The following is a 20,619-nucleotide window of genomic DNA, read 5'->3' on the forward strand; positions in this document are numbered from 1 at the left end:
CTTTGTTCGTAAGTAATATTCATGACTAATGATATAAACTGTAAAATCAACCAAAAACAGAATTTAATTGTTTAGCAAATAGGTGAAGTTAACTGGCAACTGCTAAATGGACCTGTGTGACTTGGCGTGGATACATGAACATACCTTGTAACAGAATGATGCATTATTCAGTGTGTGTTCTTGTCTTGTGTCAGTGGTACCATGATAGGCAACTACAACAGCTACAGTATCTAATTGTGGGCCTGGCTTGTATTAAGTTGTGAACCACTGGATGAATTATTTCTGATTTAAAATTAACAATTACAACTGCAATTAAAGTAAATTGCAAAAGCCACATTACCCTTGACTAACAATTTCCCAAAAAGCAGCCTTCCTATATGTTAATTCTGGCACCAAAAAGAGGGACAATTAATTGATCTCAAATAATAAAGAAGCATCACATCTACAGCTTTAGTGGACTTATCCTTACTCATAGATTGGAAAAGTACAGGTGTCTAATAAAACTTATTCTGCAAGACTTTATTATCTCAAATAAACTGGATTTCTTTTTCATCACTGAGACCTGGATTGTAAATGGTGACTCTTCATGTTTACTGACTTGGTACCATCAGGTTATTCATTTTTAAACTCTCCTCGTCTGACTCATCGTGGTGGGGGCATTGCCACTGTTTTTAAAAGTATGTTTTTGTGTCGGAGCCTTACAAAGGGTCCGTTTCGAAGTGTGCAGCTCCCCATCTTTGTTGTTTGCTTTGGTTTATAGACCACCTGTAATTAATGACATCTTCATTTCTGAATTCTCTGATCTCCTGCCTGATATCACCCTCTCCCATGACAAAGAATTTTTTGTTGGTGATTTTAACATTCACATTTGTTGTCAATCAAAACCTTTGGTTAATGACTTTTTATCACTATTGAACTCATTTGATTTTATCCAGCATATTAATACACCAACTCACTCTCTCGGTCACACCCTGATCTCGTTCTTACATGTGATATTTCAGTTACTAATATTGATTTATGTGATGTTTCTTTTACTGATCATTTTTCTATAATGATGGATTTGAATATTACTGTTGATGTTCCTACTACTAGTTGTGCTCCACACTGTTCTCGCATTTTAAATTCTTCTATTATATCTGATTTTAAAACCATATTCTCTAGTCTTGATGTACATGTCCAATATGATGGTATCAATGATTCCGTCTTTGAATTCTTCTTGTAAAATGGTTTTAGACTTGATTGCTCCGCTCAAGATACATTGTAATAAGTGAAGACATGCTCTCTGGCTAAATGAAATTACGCGATCGCTGTGCCGCGCCTGTCGAACTGCGGAATGGCGTTGGGAAAAAGATGGACTGATGGTTTCTAAACAGATTTTTAGGACTTCTCTATTCAACTTCCAGGTTGCAGTTAAGAAAGCTAAACATGATTTCTTTGCTGATTTAGTATCCCGTCATTCTAAGAATCCTAGGGTCTTATTTAATTCAATTAATGCGGCCATTCACCCTCATTCTGTGAGGGGATTAAATAGTACTGTACTTTCATGTGAGCAGTTTCATTCTTTGTCAGTAAAATTGATACAATCCGCTGTGGTATTGTTCCAACTGGCTATGAACTTCCTACTGTTAATCATGTATTGTCTTGGAATCTTTTGATCTGGTCTCACTTTCACAGTTAAAAAAATACTATTGAGACCCTTAAACCAACTCTCAGCACTCTTGATATTGTACCACCACGCCTCTTAGTTGAAGCCTTTGATGTTTTGGGTCCATCTTTAATAGCCATTATCAATGATTCTATTAGTGAGGGGGTTGTGCCCTCATTTTTTTTTAAACATGTTGCGGTGAGTCCCTGTCTAAAAAAGGCAGAATTAGATCCTGGAGTTTTAGCCAATTTTCGCCCGATTTCCCAATTGCCATTTCTGGCTAAAATATTAGAAAGAATTATTTATAATCAATTGGTTGATCATCTTAACTCCAATAATTTATTTGAGATCTACCAATCTGGATTTAGGTGTTATCATGGTGTTGAGATGGCCCTCCTGAAAGTATTCCTCCTTGACCTGTCCGCTGCCTTTGACACTATTGACCATGAGATATTGCTGTTGTGGCTTAAACATCTTGTTGGGCTTAAACGGGTTGCTCTTAACTGGTTCAGGTCATATCTAACTGGTAGACACTTTTCAGTGACTTTAAATTCCTCTTTTCGTCTACTGCTCCTCTTAAATGTGGTGTTCCCATTTTGGGTCCTATTTTATTCTCTATATACCTTCACCCTATTGGAGCTATTTTTAGGAAATGTAACATTTCTTTTCACTGCTATGTTGATGATACAAAAGTTTATATTCCCGTCTGCAACTCTGCAATGAATCAACTGCACAACTGTCTTTTGGAAATAAGATCCTGGATGGCTAATTTTCTTGATCTGAATCAAAATAAAATGGAGGTGCTTATAGTGGGTCCATCAGCTAAAGCCCAAATTGGTCTTGGACTTCCCGGCTCTTTCTCTGTCTTTTCCAAACCTCAAGTCCGCAATCTTAATAAAGTATCTATCTATCTATCTATCTATCTATCTTGGTGTTATCTTTGACAGTAACCTCTCTTTTGAGAAACGGATTAATTCTGTAGTCAAGAGTTGCTTTTTCCAGCTTCATCTATTAGACAAGATTAAGCCTTTTTTATCTTCTAGGGATCTTGAGAAAGCTACTTATGCTTTTATCTTGTCTCGCCTTGATTACTGCAACTTGCTGTACTCTGGGATTAGCAAATCCCTGATACGCAGGTTACAGTTGGTCCAGAATGCTGCCACTTGCTTTCTGGTTGGGGCAAGAAAGTCTGATTCTGTTTCTCCAATATTAGCTTCTTTACACTGGCTGCCTGTCAGTTTTCGAATTGATTTTAAAATCTTGTTGCTAGTTTTTAAATCTTTATATGGACTTGCTCCTGCCTATTTAACTGAATTGTGTGCTTTACACCAGCCATTTAAAGTGCTTAGATCTTTTGGTCAGTGGTCTCTTGTTGTCCCTCGTACTAAGTGTAAAACTAAGGGGGACAGGGCTTTTGCAGCTGCTGCTCCTCGCTTGTGGAACTCTTTACCTCATCACATAAAGGAGTCGTCTACAATTCAAAACGAGATTTAAGACTCATTTCTATCCACTTGCATTCCGTGGCCTTTAGTAATACTGATGGTTTCCTCATTGTGATTATGTAACATTACTTCTATTTATTATTTATTTTATTTATGTTCATTTAATTTATTTCTATTTATGCTATGTTAATTGTATGTTTTTTTTTCTATTATTGTAAAGCACTTTGGCCACAGCATTCCTATGTTGTTTTAAATGTGCTATATAAATAAATTGACATTGACATTTGAAGAGCTGGGTAAAGGTGATGGGGTGTCCAAGGGAGAACCATTATTTCATTAAATAAATTTTTGTGTACAGTTTATCTGCATTTGGTTGTTTTATCACAAAACAAAAAAAAAAATTGTTGCATACCAAAAGATAAAAAGTGTTGGGGGATGGACCAGCACAAAGCCAGTACAGACAGGCATGACCGACCCCCCCATGGGGCCTCCTGCTCATTCCACTCCATAATCTGTGCTCAGTCTCTCAATCTGATTAACTACTACTCTAGATTTTTATACTGTAACTAACTGCTAGTGTCCAAAAATGGCCCAGATGTTTGAGCTTTTATTTGTGATCCACTGTAAATCTATTTTGAAAATGTGATTTGAAAAAAATCCTTGTGGGGGTCTGCTCATTCATAATGGGTACTGTCTCATGACAGATTTTCCCTGGCAACTGCAGATAGACAAAAAAAAGACAAAGCACAAAGAACATCTAGGCAATGTAAAGAAGCAATTAAAAGGGCAAATAAAATGTTATGTTCTGTAGTAAAAACTGATGATTATACATCAAGGGATGTTCTACCCATACTGAAAAGTACATTAGTAAGACTGCATTTGGGGCACTGGGTGATGCTTTAATCTTAACACTTCAGTGGGAAGAAAAACAAAAAGACAGCCACACTTGTGCTGAGAAAGACAATCCAGTACATCTTTGGACTAAACTCTTTCAGTCTTCAGCAAAACCTAATAACGGTCTTTAAGGGACTGATATGACTGATTATTTAACCAAAGAAATGATGGCTCATTCACATACTTAACACAACTATACAAAAATTGAGGAAAGTACATTTAAGGCATTTATGGAACCCAGGAAGCACTTTTTCACACAAATTAATCAAGGGAATCTGGTAGAAATTAACAAATTATGCATTTAAAGTAGAAATCTGAACAGGTTTTACCAGTTATCTGGAAAAGATAATGGGATAACTTAACTTCAGAGATTTTTAAAATTTAAATGTATTAAGTATTAACATATCAACATGCCCAGATGCAATATGAAATGTTTGAAATTAAATATATAATGAAATGTCCAGGTAAGATTAAGTCATGGAAAGGCTAAACTATCTTAAGTGCTTCTTAGGGACTTTATATGTTTTCTTTAAAAAAATGATCTCTTTATTATAAAAGAAAATCCTGCAACGAGATGTGATCTTGGAGAGACAGAGAGACACTTCAGAGAAGCAGAGACACTTTCACTTCCCACAACACGGTAAAGTCACGTCATACCGACATCCATTGGAAGCATGTTCCCGTGAGACGGTGACCTAGGTAAGTAAAGTAATAATCAGCCTGGAACAAGTGGAATTGAAAACCTTGCAGGTCCAAATGGGGTCAGCAATAAAAGACAGACTAAAAGACACAGTAGAACTTCATAAAGATGTTCAAAAACGTTGGCGCCATACACATGCAGAGCAGGTCACAGATTATGACAGCAGTGGAATTTGAAAGGTTAAAAAAAAAAAAAAAAAAACCTTGGCGCAATACACAGAGCAATTTCAAAAATATGACAGAAATTAAATTCGAACATGTCAAAAAAAAAAAAAGATCTCATTCACACAAACAAACGAAAATTATTACTAGGTGAAATAACGGAACAGCAAAAACAGATCGAATATATGCACATAGGTGATATGTTGAAAGTATGTAGATATTGTAAGGGTTTAAAGTTTAAGTCGGAGACTTGTAGATCGTCTCATTCATGTTGCCATCAGGAAAAAGTATCGCTGCTTCCCAATGAAGTGGCGTTTCCATAAGAATTAAAAGATTTATTGTTTGGTGAAAGTGAAATCCACAAACACTACAGGCAAAATATACGGGTCTACAATAATCGTTTCGCGTTACCATCATTCAATGCACAAAATGTTGATTTACACAATAATGGACCATACACTATGAAAATCTGTGTTCCCGCAACAATTACAGCTAAGGCAAGTTTAATTTCGAAAAAAAAAAAAAAACACAATTTGGTCAGGTGTATCTTTATGATCTTTAGATATTATACAGCCAATAATGGATACAAATCCATATGTCCAAATGTGTCGCACTTTACACAAAATTTATCAGTAAAAGATGGACAAAGAAATTTTTTGGATTTCTATATGAATCCTAAAGATCACAGTCGCATTTATAATAAACCCACATGTGACGAATTGTCAGCGATAATAATTTCAAAAAACAAGAGATACCACAGACAGAGTACATATTCGTGTATAACCAAAGGCAAAGCATGATTTGTCATTTATGTCAAATACATTGCCACATGCTGACCCTTTACTCTTTCCTTTGCTTTTCCCAGATGGCATAACAGGATGGTCATACAATATGAAATGCACTCAGAAAAACGAATAACACCCACACAATAATTCAGCTCAAAATCAGCAATACGTTCCCATGTATTTAACCCACTTCTATCATCTCAATGTCTACTGCAACATTACATTACTAATGTGTATGTAAAAGTCGCAGCTAATCGTCTCTTCCTAATTAAATCGAATCAAGCTAAACTTAGAATGGAACATATGCAAGGTCTCAATCATGTTTAAAATTCAAATATCAATAGTTCACACAAATTCAAAATAGGTAAAGAAATAATATTACCGTCATCATATCAAGGTAGTTCAAGAGCATTGCAACAGTTACATCATGATGCAATGGCAATATCCAGAACTATCGGTCAGCCAGATTTATTTCTTACAATGATGTGCAATCCACAATGGCCAGAAATCCGCAGCTTCTTGAGAACAATGCCACTGGCTACATCGGCTCTGGATATTCCCACTTTCGTATAGATTGTTTTATCAGAAAGTCTTATTTTTATGGAATGAACTCGAAACAGTGTTCGGGGAAAAAAGGAGATCTTGATATGCCACTTGTATTAAAATGTTACAGTTTCCCATGAGAATAGCTTTTGCAATGTCAATTAACAAATCACAAGGACAAACATTTGAAAAGGTCGGTTTATTTATAAGAGACAAAGAAACGATATTCACTCACGGGCAGTTATACGTTGCACTATCATGCAAACAAGGACTCAAAATTCAATGCGATCTTAAAGAAAAGTCACTTAGTCAGTCAGTCATCCTACAACCCGCTATTTCCTAACACAGGGTCACTGGGGTCTGCTGGAGCCAATCCCAGCCAGCACAGGGCACAAGGCAGAAACAAACCCAAAGTAGAGTGCCAGCCCACCACAGGGCACACACACACACACACATACACTAGGGGCAATGTAGGATCGCCAATGCACCTAACCTGCATGTCTTTGCATGAGTTTCCTGCCACAGTCCAGATAGGGGGATAACATGCAAACTCCAAGCAGGGAGGACCCGGGAAGCGAACACAGGTCTCCTTACTGTGAGGCGCCCTGAAGAAAAGTTCATTCAGTTCATTCCAAATATTGTTTTTACTGAAGTTAAAAAAAAAAAAAAAAAGAACATATTGCATATGTAACAATTCCCATGAATAGTTTTAGATAAATATGGCTTTTACCTTAACCTGTATCAAATGGTTCATTTAATTTTTTTTCTCTTGTTAATTACATCCGTTTTTGGCATATTATGATTCCTTGGGGGATTCTGAAGACACAGATTCTTTACCTGCTAGCTTTCTTTTTGTTTTGACTTTTTGTTAGCTTAGCATATTGGGTTTTGACATTTGGTATCTGTCTGCCGGTTTCAATTTAGTTTTATTTCTTACTTTATATTTCTTTTGGCCCCTTTCAAACAAATTGTTTGTTCAGCTTGTGCCTCCTTGCACAGATCATAAACTCTAGGCTTTCATTTACTCCATCAAAAGGCACCAAAAGAAAGCCATCTGTTTGATTATTACCTAAGATACCATCCAGGTCACTGCTCTGATTTTACAATACAAGGTCTCATTTAATTTGATCTGAATTCCACCCATAGTCACTATATTGGGGTTATTCAAAAATCAACCTACTACAAATTGTCTCATTTTTCACATAATGTAACCTTAAAAGACTGATATTCTATTAGGGTTATCTTTTTAAATAATCCAACATTTTAGCTTTGCATACACTTGTAGTGACCCTTGGTAAAAACTCCATTTTAATCAAGTTACTTTGATGTCAGAATGATATGCTTATTGACAATGCTAAAGTTATTAAAAATGGGAGGAGGGCTAACTTAGGACATATGGAATGTGGGACTATAGTTTTATTTTTTAATTCTGTTAGCCATATGGTGCGTTTTTTGACTCAGTATTAAACTTGTGTTACAGGCAGGTTTTTTGTTCTATTCTAATTATATTGTATTTAGAATACCGTGCATTTAGAATAATACAAAATACTACAAGATAATACATAGAGGTGCACTTTATTAAAATAAATTGTAGCAAACACAATTCCTCCTCCTCTTCTTTGACTTTTAGCATTTCTACGTGGGGTCAATGTATTACAGGTTTTTGGTCAGATTTTTTTTTTTTTTTTAAGGCTGGATAGCTTTGCTGACGTCAACTTTCCTTTCCCCATTTATCTGGGCTGCTGATGGGCTCCGAAATGGAGGCTGGAATTAAAATATTTAAGAAGGCACGTAACATATGAATGAAAAACGTACATACAGTAAATATAAAATTTGGGAGCACTTCTTAAATTAATATTCATTATCCTTAGTATAGTAACATTAAACCAGAAATCATCTTTCCCCGCACACAGCGATAATATTTTGTCAATGCAGTGAATTTTCTGTGTTATGTTGACAGCCAGTTGTAAGTCAAATCCGCTTGTTCCAAAAAAAAAAAAGTTTGACTGCATGGTCTCATGTTATTTCCTTTTCATGAAGTACTTTACTTTAAAAATTAAAAGCTGTTGTTTTTGAATAGTTTAATTGTGCAACGTTTATAAAAGAGGTTAATCAATTTAAAATGCAACTCAAGTATGATAAATGTGAAACAGGAATGTGATATTTCTTATATTGGGCTCAAACACATCAAATCAAAAAAATCAAATCAAAACTTAACAGAACACGTTATTTTCTACAATGTGATCTCAAACATTCTGCATAAATCAAACTTTAACCGATTTGAATAACAAAAAATAAAACAAACACTGAAATGTAACTGTCACAACCTTATCTTCCCATAATCAAGCAGTGAGCTAGTCTAGGACAGAAAGATATAGATAGATGTATATAGACATAATAGATGTCTTCATTAAGGCTTAAATGACACTGGAAATCTTTATTAGCTGGGAAACTGTCAATAATTATTAATTTCTTACTTATCAATTTGAGATGCTTCCTTTACTATAGCATAAATCAGGTAAAATGCTTGAATACCTAGTTTTTGATGTGAATAAAGCCTTTGTGCTATTGGAGCTGTACCAGTGAGCATGGACACAAGGCACCCGTACTGTCTATTGGTTGATTTTGTTCCTACAGTCATCTCAAACATGGACATACCACAGCTTCCCATGTCTCGTGGTAAATTAGTGCAGGAGCTCTCATGATGGTAACCCATAATTCTCTCTCTCTCAATACTGACTACTGCATCCAGCAAAAGAAATAAAAGGCAATACCTGATGAAATATTATATCTTTCATGTATATTTACAGCTTGAAAGGGACTCGAAATTCAAAGTAACAGCTTTCAAATGTTTTAGTATCTATATTAACAAGAATACATTTATGCAAGACTTTGATTACCTCTGAAAATTGATTTGTGAAGAAAATCCATAAAAATGTACATTCATACTTTCAGTCACCCCAGTTACTTTCAAAAACCTCAAAATGTAATTACAAGTGTAATTTTTATCAGGTTGTGCATTTAAACTACTAACGTTTGATGTCTTGCACAATATAACTGGAAACAATTTTTTAAGTACAATTGATTACTACATGAACAGCGCATTTTTGCAGACATGAGCTGTTGCTAAAGGGGAGTATTCGATTAGACAATTTTCTTCAGTTAAAAATGTAGTATATGTTTGAACATTGGACCAAAGTGGAATATGGCATATGTTGGGACTGGTGAAAGATGGTACTAACAATTATCTTGGTGTTGCTTCTCTTCTATTAAACAGTCTCATCAGTGAACCTGAAAATGTGGTAAGATTTTATGGTCATCATCCTACTTTTATCATTAAACAACTACAGTTCAGTGATTATATAAACACACAAGGTATGCCCTCTATAAATAAAGCAACATGAATCACTGAAAAGCTGAAAAATAATTTTATTTTGCCCTGATATAAGAAGGGGAAGAGGGTGGCATCAAAAGCTCAAATCCAAAGCTTTAATAATAATGAAAGACTAAACTCAACAAGCAATAAGTGAAAAGCTCATTTGAACTAAAGTCATCTAATGAAGATTTAGCATACCTGCAGCTTCAAGTAGGGCTTCCAGCCTAGCTTGTGTTTCTGGGTCTACTGTTCGCAAATCTGCTCCGTCTGCAGCACTTGATAGTAGCAACTCAGATGCTGTTTTCAGCATTGGATTGTCTAAATCCTCCTGGTCCAAAATGAAAGATTCAACCTGTAAACAAACAAACAAAGTTAAACAATAAAATCCTCGCAGCATCGCACTGTCGTGCACTGAAGACATCAAGCCCTGCCTAAATTAGACACTCATATAACAAGGTATACTAAGCTTGAGATACTACACATACTTTTTCAAACCCATCTAATCCAATTCTGGAACATATCCTGTCAACTTTAGGTACAAGATGGGAATTGTCTTTTGATATTGTATACTCCACTATTCTTGCATGTACTGTAATGGGGGACAAATAATAAACCAGTTAAAGGTTAAATTCATATTTTTGAAGTTATTGTTTTTTACAGTCATTGCATACATGCACTTGCCTCAGAAACATGTGTTCAATAAATGAAGCATTACTTATAAATTAAAAAGTACGTCTCCCAACAGCTTACAACAACACACCAGAGGAAATCTGAGAGAAATTTACCAAACCCATCCACTCTAAAGCCAAGAATGTTCATAAGAGCAGATGCACCATTTGAGGTTGCGTTTTTATAATAAAGGGGCTTATCCATACAATGTTTTTAATATTTTTGTAAGACTTTATTTTCTACATTTATTTATTAAGAAGTCTGGCTGTTCTCTTCATGTCATATGCTAATGTTATTAATGTGGCAACCTCACAGTCCCAGGGTTGCAGTTTCGTGAATGGTTACAAGTGTACATTAGTAAGAAATTCCCATAATCAGGCTGTAATTTTTTTGGGTGAAATTTAATTTTAAATATTTTACATATAAGCTTTTTAATAAAACTATCTTCCTTTACAGATAGACATATTAAACTTGTAGCCGAACCGTATCTGAATCACCAGCAATATACCAATGCAATGCATTAAAGGGGAAAAAAAAAAAAAGAAATGGAAAGGCTGAGTGAGGAAGGTTTATAGCTGTGACAAGGTTCGGAAAAACTGGCAACTGATGGAACACATGCAAAAAGTAAATGCAAAATAATGGCTACCACACATAAGCCTTTATACTTCAGACAGTGGGAATACTGCTATACCTGCTGGAAAACAAACATTTCCTCACCAGTAATACGAAAGGCAGCACTATACGATGAAGCAGGCTGATTTGCCATTTTTATAGCTATATACCATGGAGCTCTGCAGACATTTTTCTGTTTCCAGAAAATAAACTTTGCAAAGGGGTAACCAATACGGACCACAACTGCCACACAAATAAAGTGATGAAGGACAGAAGTCACCATACAAAGTGTCCCAGTTCCAATATGAAGCCCCCAAGACACAAACAATGCATAGCTTAAAAACACAAGCTTCGGGAATGCACGCCAAAATAATGAAAAAAAACTTCCAACTTAAAAAAAAAAAAAAATATATGGAACTAAGAAGAAGAAAATCCTTTAACAACATTAACAAGTCTTTGGAGAGTGGGGAGTAAATCAAGGCAAGCAAACACAAGGACAATATGCAAACTCCACATGGACAATGACAAGGCGCTTGGCATTAAAACAATAACGTGCTACAACCACATCATGCAATGATGATAAAAGCATTAAAGGTAATCAATATGTAAAATATGGAGTGTTTTACGATATGAGAACAATCCATTTTTTTTTAATGATGACTTAAAGTGAAAGTTATCCAAGCTCCAAGTAGAGTGACAAAAAAGAACCCTGAAACCCAGAATTTAACAGTTTACAAAGTGTAAACACTACCTGCTCAAGACTTCTCAATGGACATTTTTTTCATTCTAAAAGTTTTTCTTCCATAAAAATTTGATTATGACAACTTCAAGCTGATCAAGCAATTTTGAATTAATAATAATAATAATTCTTTGCATTTGTATAGCGCTTTTCTCACTACTCAAAGCGCTTAGCAATTGCAGGTTAAGGACTTGCTCAAGGGCCCAACAGAGCAGAGTCCCTTTTGGCATTTTACGGGATTCGAACCAGCAACCTTCTGATTGCCAGTGCAGATCCTTAGCCTCAGAGCCACCACCCCGCCTAAATTGAGTACATCACATACAATTTTAGAGATATATTAACTTTAAAACACTAAATTCAATAATCGCTTAATGACACTGATGCATTGCATTAGATCATTAGAAAAAGATAAAAATGTTTTATTGATCATTTTCATTTAAAGTCAGCATTTGATGGTTCTTGATTCAGTCTCCAACAACAGTCATCCAGCATCCAAGATTGTATTTGCTCTGGACCAGTTTTTCCATCATTGCAATGTCCTAGTGAAACAATTCACCATGTTTGTCACTGATTGCAGCAAGATAACAGAGAAGAAGTGCAAGAGTGACATGTAGTTCACAGTATTATATGCTTGAATCATGTTGTCCACCAGCTGGAGGTAGTTTAGTGCTTTATAGCTGCCAAGAAAACTTTCAATAATATCCTTAAATGTCCTCAATGCAATTTCCTCCTATGCCACTAGCACATCTTTGAATCTTTCGTCATTGATGATGTGCCTGATTGGTGGATCAACAAAAATGCCTTCCTTAATCTTGGCATCAGTTATTTGTGGAAACATTTGTCTCAAGATACCAAAATCCATCCCCTTTTTTTGTTTGTCGCTTACATGAAATTTTTCTTTAGTCCAAGTTTTATATGAGGATAACACAAAAATATCATTGCTGGGACAAAAACTGGCTTTATGTGGCACATTCTTCTGCCCTGGAACCAAAGGCTTACAAGCAGCCAGATCTTTATAATGTAATTAAACTCTTTTAGCACATCTGTTCTATTAGCAAATGAAACAACAGGACTTGGTATATCCAAGCTGCATTCTTGGTGGCAGTGCCACTACTTTTAGATCACCACAGATGTCCCAGTTGTAGTAGTTGTACTGTATATGCACACTTATATGAAAGAAAATCACAGAAATAAGTAATTGCAATAAAACAGGACATTATAAAAAAAATTTGAATATGATGGTTGTGATCAACAGGCAAAACCCATAAGATACAGTGAAATATTTTCAGGAAACAAAACCCATTTTGTCTGGTTATTGGTAGATATTGGGTAAACTGATTAAATGTAAGTAATGGTTTGAATATAGCTTTGCTAGGGGTGAACAAAGATAGATATTTCTTTTTAGAGTTAGAAATTGTCATCTTCTTCTAAAATAATATCAAGCACTCTACTTTACCACATAGATTTAATCAGGTTATATTCTGTAACAAGATTGCTTCACATTTAAAAGAGTTAGCATTCTTCACTTTTGTCTATCCCATCCCTAAAATTTGTTTCACATCCAGGTTTCACCTGCCAGGGAAAACAATTTCTGTGAGACCCAGAAAATAATATTACACTGTCTTATTTTTATATCTGTCTCCCAGCTACTATAGTAATAATTACATACTTCCCCTGAAATATTATTTTACTCTGCTCTCCCTGGAATGCTTCCCTTTCTTGAATATAATTTAGATACTGCTTTGGATACAAGGTGCTGTGTCTGCATTGCTGCATTCCATTCTCAGTGCGGAACCAGCATCACACAGGGACATGCCTCTGGGTCATTTCATTGTATTGTATCTCAACATAGGCTCTGACATTAAAGTGCAACATCATTAGTTGGGACATTGTTAATAGAGTCAACAAGACTGTAGTTTTGTTTTTAGTTAAGTTTAATGGTTCAGTGGACAGTGCTGCTGCTTCCCAGATTCAGCATCCTGGGTTGAAATATTGCACACTCAGATGCTGTTTACATCTTTTTATTTTTCTCATGTTTCACTTGTTCTTGCCTCAAGTACTTTGGGATGTGTTCTTTCTACAACTCTGCAAAGACATGTAGCATTCCAAACAGCCCCCAGTGTGAGTATTGGTACGTGTATGAGAGGGCCCGGACATAAATTACTAATGTAATAGGCTTTAGCCCACAACAACCCTGAATTACACTAAACAAGTTTGAGGAGTAAATGACAGGAGATATATTTTTACAACACAGGGAATAAGACATTTTAACTATGTAAACTCCTCACTCAATAGGAAATTTAAAAAAATGACAAAAATGTTAGCGTAAAAGTGTTTTTCTATTTGTACTATGCCTAAAATAAAATTAAAGAAATGAGCTTGCATTCAGCTGCAGAAATTCACTGTTATCTTATCCCACTCTGTGGCATCAGTGTCTCACAAGAATAAATGGCCTTGTTAGAAATAGTCTCACATCTGATGATAGAGGGTGGCAATATTGCAAATTATATGCAACACTAAAACTGCAGTGTAATTTAAGCTTTAGAAACTGACAAGAAAGGCACTGGAAGAAATCTGAAAAAATCTCAGGAAGAAATTAGAATGGTGCTCCATTCATTTGAATAAAAAGATGGGAGTTTACCCAGTAACAGAACAGCTTCACACATCACACCGATGGTTCCATGAGCAACGCTGAAATCAGCACTTATTCAGTTCCAAAAAAACATATATTCAGATCAACCTAATTTTATTTTATACAGCTCCTTTCAGATATCGAAGCATCACAAGGAGCTTCACAAAAGATGCAATGAAAAAAACAAAAAGCACAATGCAAATCTGGGTGAAAGAGACTTGTGTTAATGTAGGAGGAAAAACACCATGGCAGTGGTTGAGTGGGAGCTGAAGTGCTGTCCACTGCATGGCACACAGCTGTTACATGACATAAACACAAATGTTTTTAGATCATTCCTTTTGTAAGAGAAGCAGATGGATAGTAGGCAACAGTCCTGTGTTTCTCTCAGTCTTGTATGCAGCTGTTTATAAAGCAGGCCCGATTGCAGGTTTAAGGAATGGGCCTGCTACCACTACTTCATAATATAATACAATATGTAAAGCTTGTAATTTCAGCCTTGTACAAGGAGATACATTAAACTGCTCAGGCAATAGGCCTTTTCTGAAGTCTTGTCAAGATGAACAGGAACGTAGCATAAGCTGGAACACAAAGCAGGACTACAGATTTTTTTTTTTTTTAAATACTTTTTCACTATTTTGAATCAGAGAATTAATCCTGTGTTTTCCAATAATAATGTCTTCAAACATTTTTCTGTGCTTTGGAAAAAAAAAAGAAAAAAAGAATGTGAACCTGCTCTGTTACCAGTGTGTGTTTGCAAATTTTTGGCAACAAGAGTGGAGCTGATGTGGTTATAAAAGAACTACACATTTCAAAGGATCTGCATTCCATAAATCCCGAGAATATTTGCAATATATCTTACAAGACACAGAAGGGTCAAGAGGGCAGGTGGTGACTCTTAGAGCAATAGATAAATAGAAGACTTCGCAGAAGATCAGTAGTCTTTACTGGATTTTGGAGACAGGAAGCATGCAATATTGGAAGACAATCGGGGTAATGGACAAGTAACGAGATGAATGTAACAGTGCAAAAACAGCCATGGTTAACTGTCAGCTGGTGTCAGTTATTTTATGAAACATGTCCCATGGCCATAACTGGAAGATGCTACTTTTCAGAGAATGATCTTTTACTGTTAAATAAATGCGCCGCTCGTGTTCAATTTCGTGTGTGTCTCAATCTTTCCAACTCAAGTGGTTATCTATCTATATATCTATATCTATCGCTATATCTATATATAGACTGACCACTGACTCACTCATCACGAAATCTCCCAAACCATGAGGACTTGAAATTTGGAATGTAGGATACCCTTGGCTCATAGGTGCTCGCTAAGAAGCGCTTTGAAACATTTCGTGGTCCAAGCACAAAATTTCTTATAGTTTTTTAGACCCATTTGTATGTGTGTCTGCTTTTCATGAGAGAACTACTTAACGGATTTAGATCTGTTTTTTTTCTATAATTTGAATTTGTGACTTTCTCATTGTACTAAGTATCATAGTTCGCTTGCGTTACCGATTAGCACAAATCCGAGAGAGACTCATCCTGCCGCAGGGCCCTCCTTACTCACGCATCTGCCTGGGGGCGTAACTTTAACTTAAGTACTTCTCTCGTTCACTAACTAACAGATTTAGATTTTTTTTTTATATATAATTTGCTTCAACATTCCAGGTGATTTTGCGACTTCTCTCACTGCGCCAATAATCATAGTTTGCTTGCAAGAGCGATATATTTGCGCTAATCCAAGACAGAGGCTGCGGGCCGAGGGGAGAGCGACGTCAGGAGTAGAGAGCTGGGCGGGGCCCTCCTCACTGTCCTTTTTAACTAATATGCGGGCGAAGCCACGGGGGGATGGCTAAAATGATACCGGGCTGATGTCACAGTTTCTTTCAAATTATGATATTTAATTCATATAGAATTTTAAACAAGATTATGCTCTCTCACTCTTCAAAGGCTTCCATGAACATATTTTATTGACTTGCATGAAGGGATAATTTTATATGTTAAGATGATTTTTGATTTTTTTTTTTTTTTTTTTTTTTGAAGGAAAAAAGAAAAGCTGTCAGGACAGAGATTTTGATTTCTTGTAAAAAATACTGCAAAAGTGCTTTTTTTTCCCCTAGCATTTTACAAGCATTTCCATTCACTTCGATACAAGAAGCATTTAGCTTAAACCACTTGGCCACATACAGGAGTTTTCTAAACAGCTCCCTGCTAAAACAAGTGTAAGTGAATAATGTCATTGAAAATAATTGCAAATAACTTTACAAAGGGTTTATGAGGGTTCTGGTGTAGCACTAAAATGCTAGAATGATGTTCAAGTGTGACTGGGTCCTTATCTGATTATTATTAGCCAACTCTTGTCTAACTGCAGTCTCTTAAGTGCCCAAGAGGATGCATTTGTGAAGATATGCTTCGGTGGAAAAACTGGGCTGAAGGAAAGGTATGGATGTAAAGACAGCCTGAGTCAGCACTCAGCGCTTCATAGAAGTCCCTAGAGTTGAATATGTGAGGTACATTATGGACACCGTGAGACAAGCAAAATGTTATGGGCAACAAGTATATACAGGTTAAATCCCATTAAAGCGAACACTGAAGTAACGAAATTTTCAGAACAAATACTTTGTGTGGGCCCAGATAAATGTTCATAGAACATCATGTTAAATTAATTTCATTTTAATAAAATGTTAATCTCAGTATAACAAACATTTTTTCAACCAAAAAATGACCGCTGAAGGTAACAATGCAATGCAAAAAACACTTAATGCCACTCCTACACTCTCCACACTGAGTCTTGGGAACCCTGCAACAACTTGTCTCAAAGAGAGAGACAGTCTGTGGAGAAATTTCTGGTCTCAGGCAGTCTCGGCGAGTGTGTAGACTCAACATCATATACAAAGCCAAATTCTGAGTCAGAACTTCAAACGAGCATCCGCGTGGATAGTTGTGTTGTGTGCGGATACTGTAATGTTAGAGTTTCATAGCACTTCTCAAAGTTTTGAGATGAACAAAAAAAGTGAGAAACAGTTTCAGTTTACACTTAAAGAAAAATTGACAATCCTGGAAAAGCTGATTACGGAATAAAGAAAAATGAGGTAGCAAAAGCATTTTGGAATCACACCTTCATCTTACGTCTCATTTTCATTCTGTGTTCATACCTGTATTTTTATTTTAAAAAAAAAAAAAATTACACATAGTGTCTCATTTTCAAGTAAAATATTTTTGCTGTTTAATAAGCCATTTTTTTATACAGGTATTGTCAAGCTTGGGCCACAGAGTTGCACGAGAGACAGGAAGACAAGTCCAGGTTTTCAAGGAAAATACAGGTACTTTATTTTTGTATAGAGACGGCAGGTACAGTCTCAAGACTTCATTCAGAATAGGAGATGTTAGGAGCCACAGCACAGCCGATTTTCCTGCATTAGCTTCCATCTTCAGATTAGAAGAACATCAGCGGCATGAAATCGATGCTGTGGCAGATGCGGTCTAGAGAAGACAGATCAGGAGAGTGTGAGGAAAAGCAGATCAAAGCCCAGTGTTAACATTGTGCGACAAGAACATTATGCGCTAACCATGATCCTGCTGAGGACAACCAATTGATATGCCCTTTGGTTTACTGTTTACCAGACCCAGCAGAACAGCTACAGGGCTGTCCTTGCGCCTCTGATGTGATACATGGTGAAACGCTGGTGGCCCCGGTCACAATACTATACGTATTTTCCCCATATTCTTTATAACGAAATTTCCATTATAACAAAATATTTTATGGTCCCGCGAGTTTTGTTATAACAGGATTCCACCCGTACCCAGTTTTGACCTTTCGTCTTATACGTAAATTAAGAAAAGAACATAAGAGGTTAGTTGATCTGAAAGCACAATAAAACAAACCTGCTCTCAACTAGACAATGTAAATTTGGTTAGTTACTGCTAATTACTTAATTATAGTGCAGGCACGGTTTTAGAATAATAATAATAGAACAACAGTTTGACTGGTGAAAGAAAATAAAGTAATGATGAAGTATGGTAGCAATGGAAAACTGAATGGGTTTTTCACATTTGTTCTTTCTTCTTAGATCACATTAAGCCACTTCACTACACTGGACTCGATAAAAAGCCTCTTAAAGTTGTACTACTTGACTCCATTATGCTTTTCTTGCCCAGTCTCATAATCTACATTTTCTCTCAACCCCCCAGAGAGAATGCTGCCAGATATTCAAACAATGCCACTGTGACTAAGTCAACTTCTTTTTTGCAATGACTTTTATGAATTTATTTTTTGTTTCTCTTAACTTGGTGTGCACCTCTACAACCTGCAAGCCGATTCCTTCATTTTAACATTAATGGCTAAAGTTAAGGTTTATGGTAATTTAGTTGCAGTGTTCCTTTACACAAGGTATTATAGAGTAGTTGTGCCAGCACAAGTTTTTTTGTCTTCCTACAGTGTAAACAAAGGGCAGTGAGTGAAAACTTGTTTTAATCAGTGAACAAGAGGCAATTGGTATACAGTATTAGCCTTTACATTAAAGAAAGTGGAGTAAACAACAGAAAAAAAATAAGTAATCAGAGAAGTCGTCCTGTGCAACTAGACAAACAGCAAGAAAAGCTAATTTAAGGAATTCAGACATTTATTTTTTTCCATTAAATTAAAACAAACACAGATCGAGTTTGGACAGTGAGCTTGTTTAAAATGCAGCAGCATACACTTAATTGGAAAAACAAAATATAAGAAATTTGAAACTGCTGCTTAGTAGATAATAGGCTTTTTCTAAATATTTGTACTGTTTATTATTTGTTGCTATGTGTCATACAGCATAAATATTGGTAAGAAACAAGTTCTACATAATTAAAATGGTAATTCATACTAATAATTACATCTCTAGAATTAAGAATGTGTAGTTGATAGACTGAAGAAAAAGAAAAAAAACCTGAATATAGTAAATGTATATTTTAACAGCAAAAAGCTGTACTGCAACTAATGATATAAAAATGATTAAAACTTATATGTGTATGTGTATTTAAGCTATGTTTAATGCCAATATCAATAAATTGTGTTAGTGTGTGTATATATATATATATATATATATATATATATATATATATATATATATATATACAGTGGAACCTCGAGATACGATCACCTCTGTATACGAGAAATTCAAAATACGAGGAAAGTATGAGCGAAAATTTCTGATCTAAATGCGAGCATTGGCTCGCGTAATGAGCCACGAGCCAGGCTGTGGGTATAGCTCTCAGCTTAGCGAGGGGGCGTGGTAGCAGTTGCGAGCCGCGATTTGCGGTGTCTGCGTTTCTCACTTAAGTGCACAGGTGGGAAACTGCCCACATCCATGATTGTTCCTGTGGCTGATGGGCTGCAGCTGCCATGTCCTCCCCGCATATATAGAGAAGCGCGAGCCGGTTAAGGGGGAGAAGAAGAAGAGAGAGAGAGAGAGAGAGAGAGAGAGAGAGAGAGACAGAGAGAGAGCGAGCGAGCAGAGGGCGGGCAGGCAGGAGAGCAGGCTCGCGTGTAGCTGAACAGTGAGCTGAACAGGCGAGCCAAACAGCTGAAGCAGGACGGTGTAGAGAAGGTCAGCTGCATTAAGAGTGTCTCGCCTGTTGCAGAGCCCGCAGGTGAGACGCTAACAGAGAAGAAGCACCGGGGATTGTCGTCTGTTTTTTAAAGACTGCATCCTTTTGACGTTTTAACCTCGTGTTAAAGGATTGTTATTCTTGTGTATTTTAAACCTCCACTTCACAACTGTTTTAAGGATTATTTATTTAAACATTTATTGAATGCTCTACTGCACTTTGGACACCTGTTTTGATTCTTTTAATAATCAGTTAGATTATTTACCAGTGTTATTTATTAAAGGTAGACTACAGTATATATAATTTATCAGTGTTATTTGTTAGGAAAATTGATTTTTATGTTAATATATTTGGGGTGCGGAACGGATTAACTGGATTTCCATTATTTTCAATGGGGAAGTTTGTTCTAGATACGAGAAATTCGCTATACAAGCTCAGTGCTGGAACGAATTAAACTCGTATCTAGAGGTTCCACTGTGTGTATATATATATATATATATATATATATATATATATATATATATATATATATATATACACACACACACACACACACACACACACACATATACACAGGATGAGTCAAAATTATGTTAACATTTGAATTGGCGGAAACAATTTATTCACAAGACATACTTTATATGTGCAAGATGATTTACAGGAATGTCTCAACCTGTTCGCCATCATGTTCAACACATGTACCATATGTGGCAAATAAATTGTCCACAACAATTGTATACAAGTATATACATAGCAGTTAACATAATTTTGATTCACCCTGCATATAAAATGGAATCAGCCAATCAACCAATACGAAATTGGTGATCAGTATCAGCCTTAA

General features: G+C 36.0%; 1 protein-coding gene across 1 annotated transcript in view; it reads right to left on the reverse strand.

Annotated features, from left to right (window-relative positions):
• ankhd1 (ankyrin repeat and KH domain containing 1) overlaps nt 1-20,619 on the reverse strand; it is a 198,412-nt gene that overhangs the window by 121,031 nt on the left and 56,762 nt on the right. Inside the window, 1 exon segment of the mRNA XM_051934204.1 lies at nt 9,745-9,898. Within this exon segment, the coding sequence (XP_051790164.1) occupies nt 9,745-9,898 (154 nt within the window).

Source organism: Erpetoichthys calabaricus, chromosome 11 (assembly GCF_900747795.2).
Source record: "Erpetoichthys calabaricus chromosome 11, fErpCal1.3, whole genome shotgun sequence".
Lineage (NCBI taxonomy): Eukaryota > Metazoa > Chordata > Cladistia > Polypteriformes > Polypteridae > Erpetoichthys > Erpetoichthys calabaricus.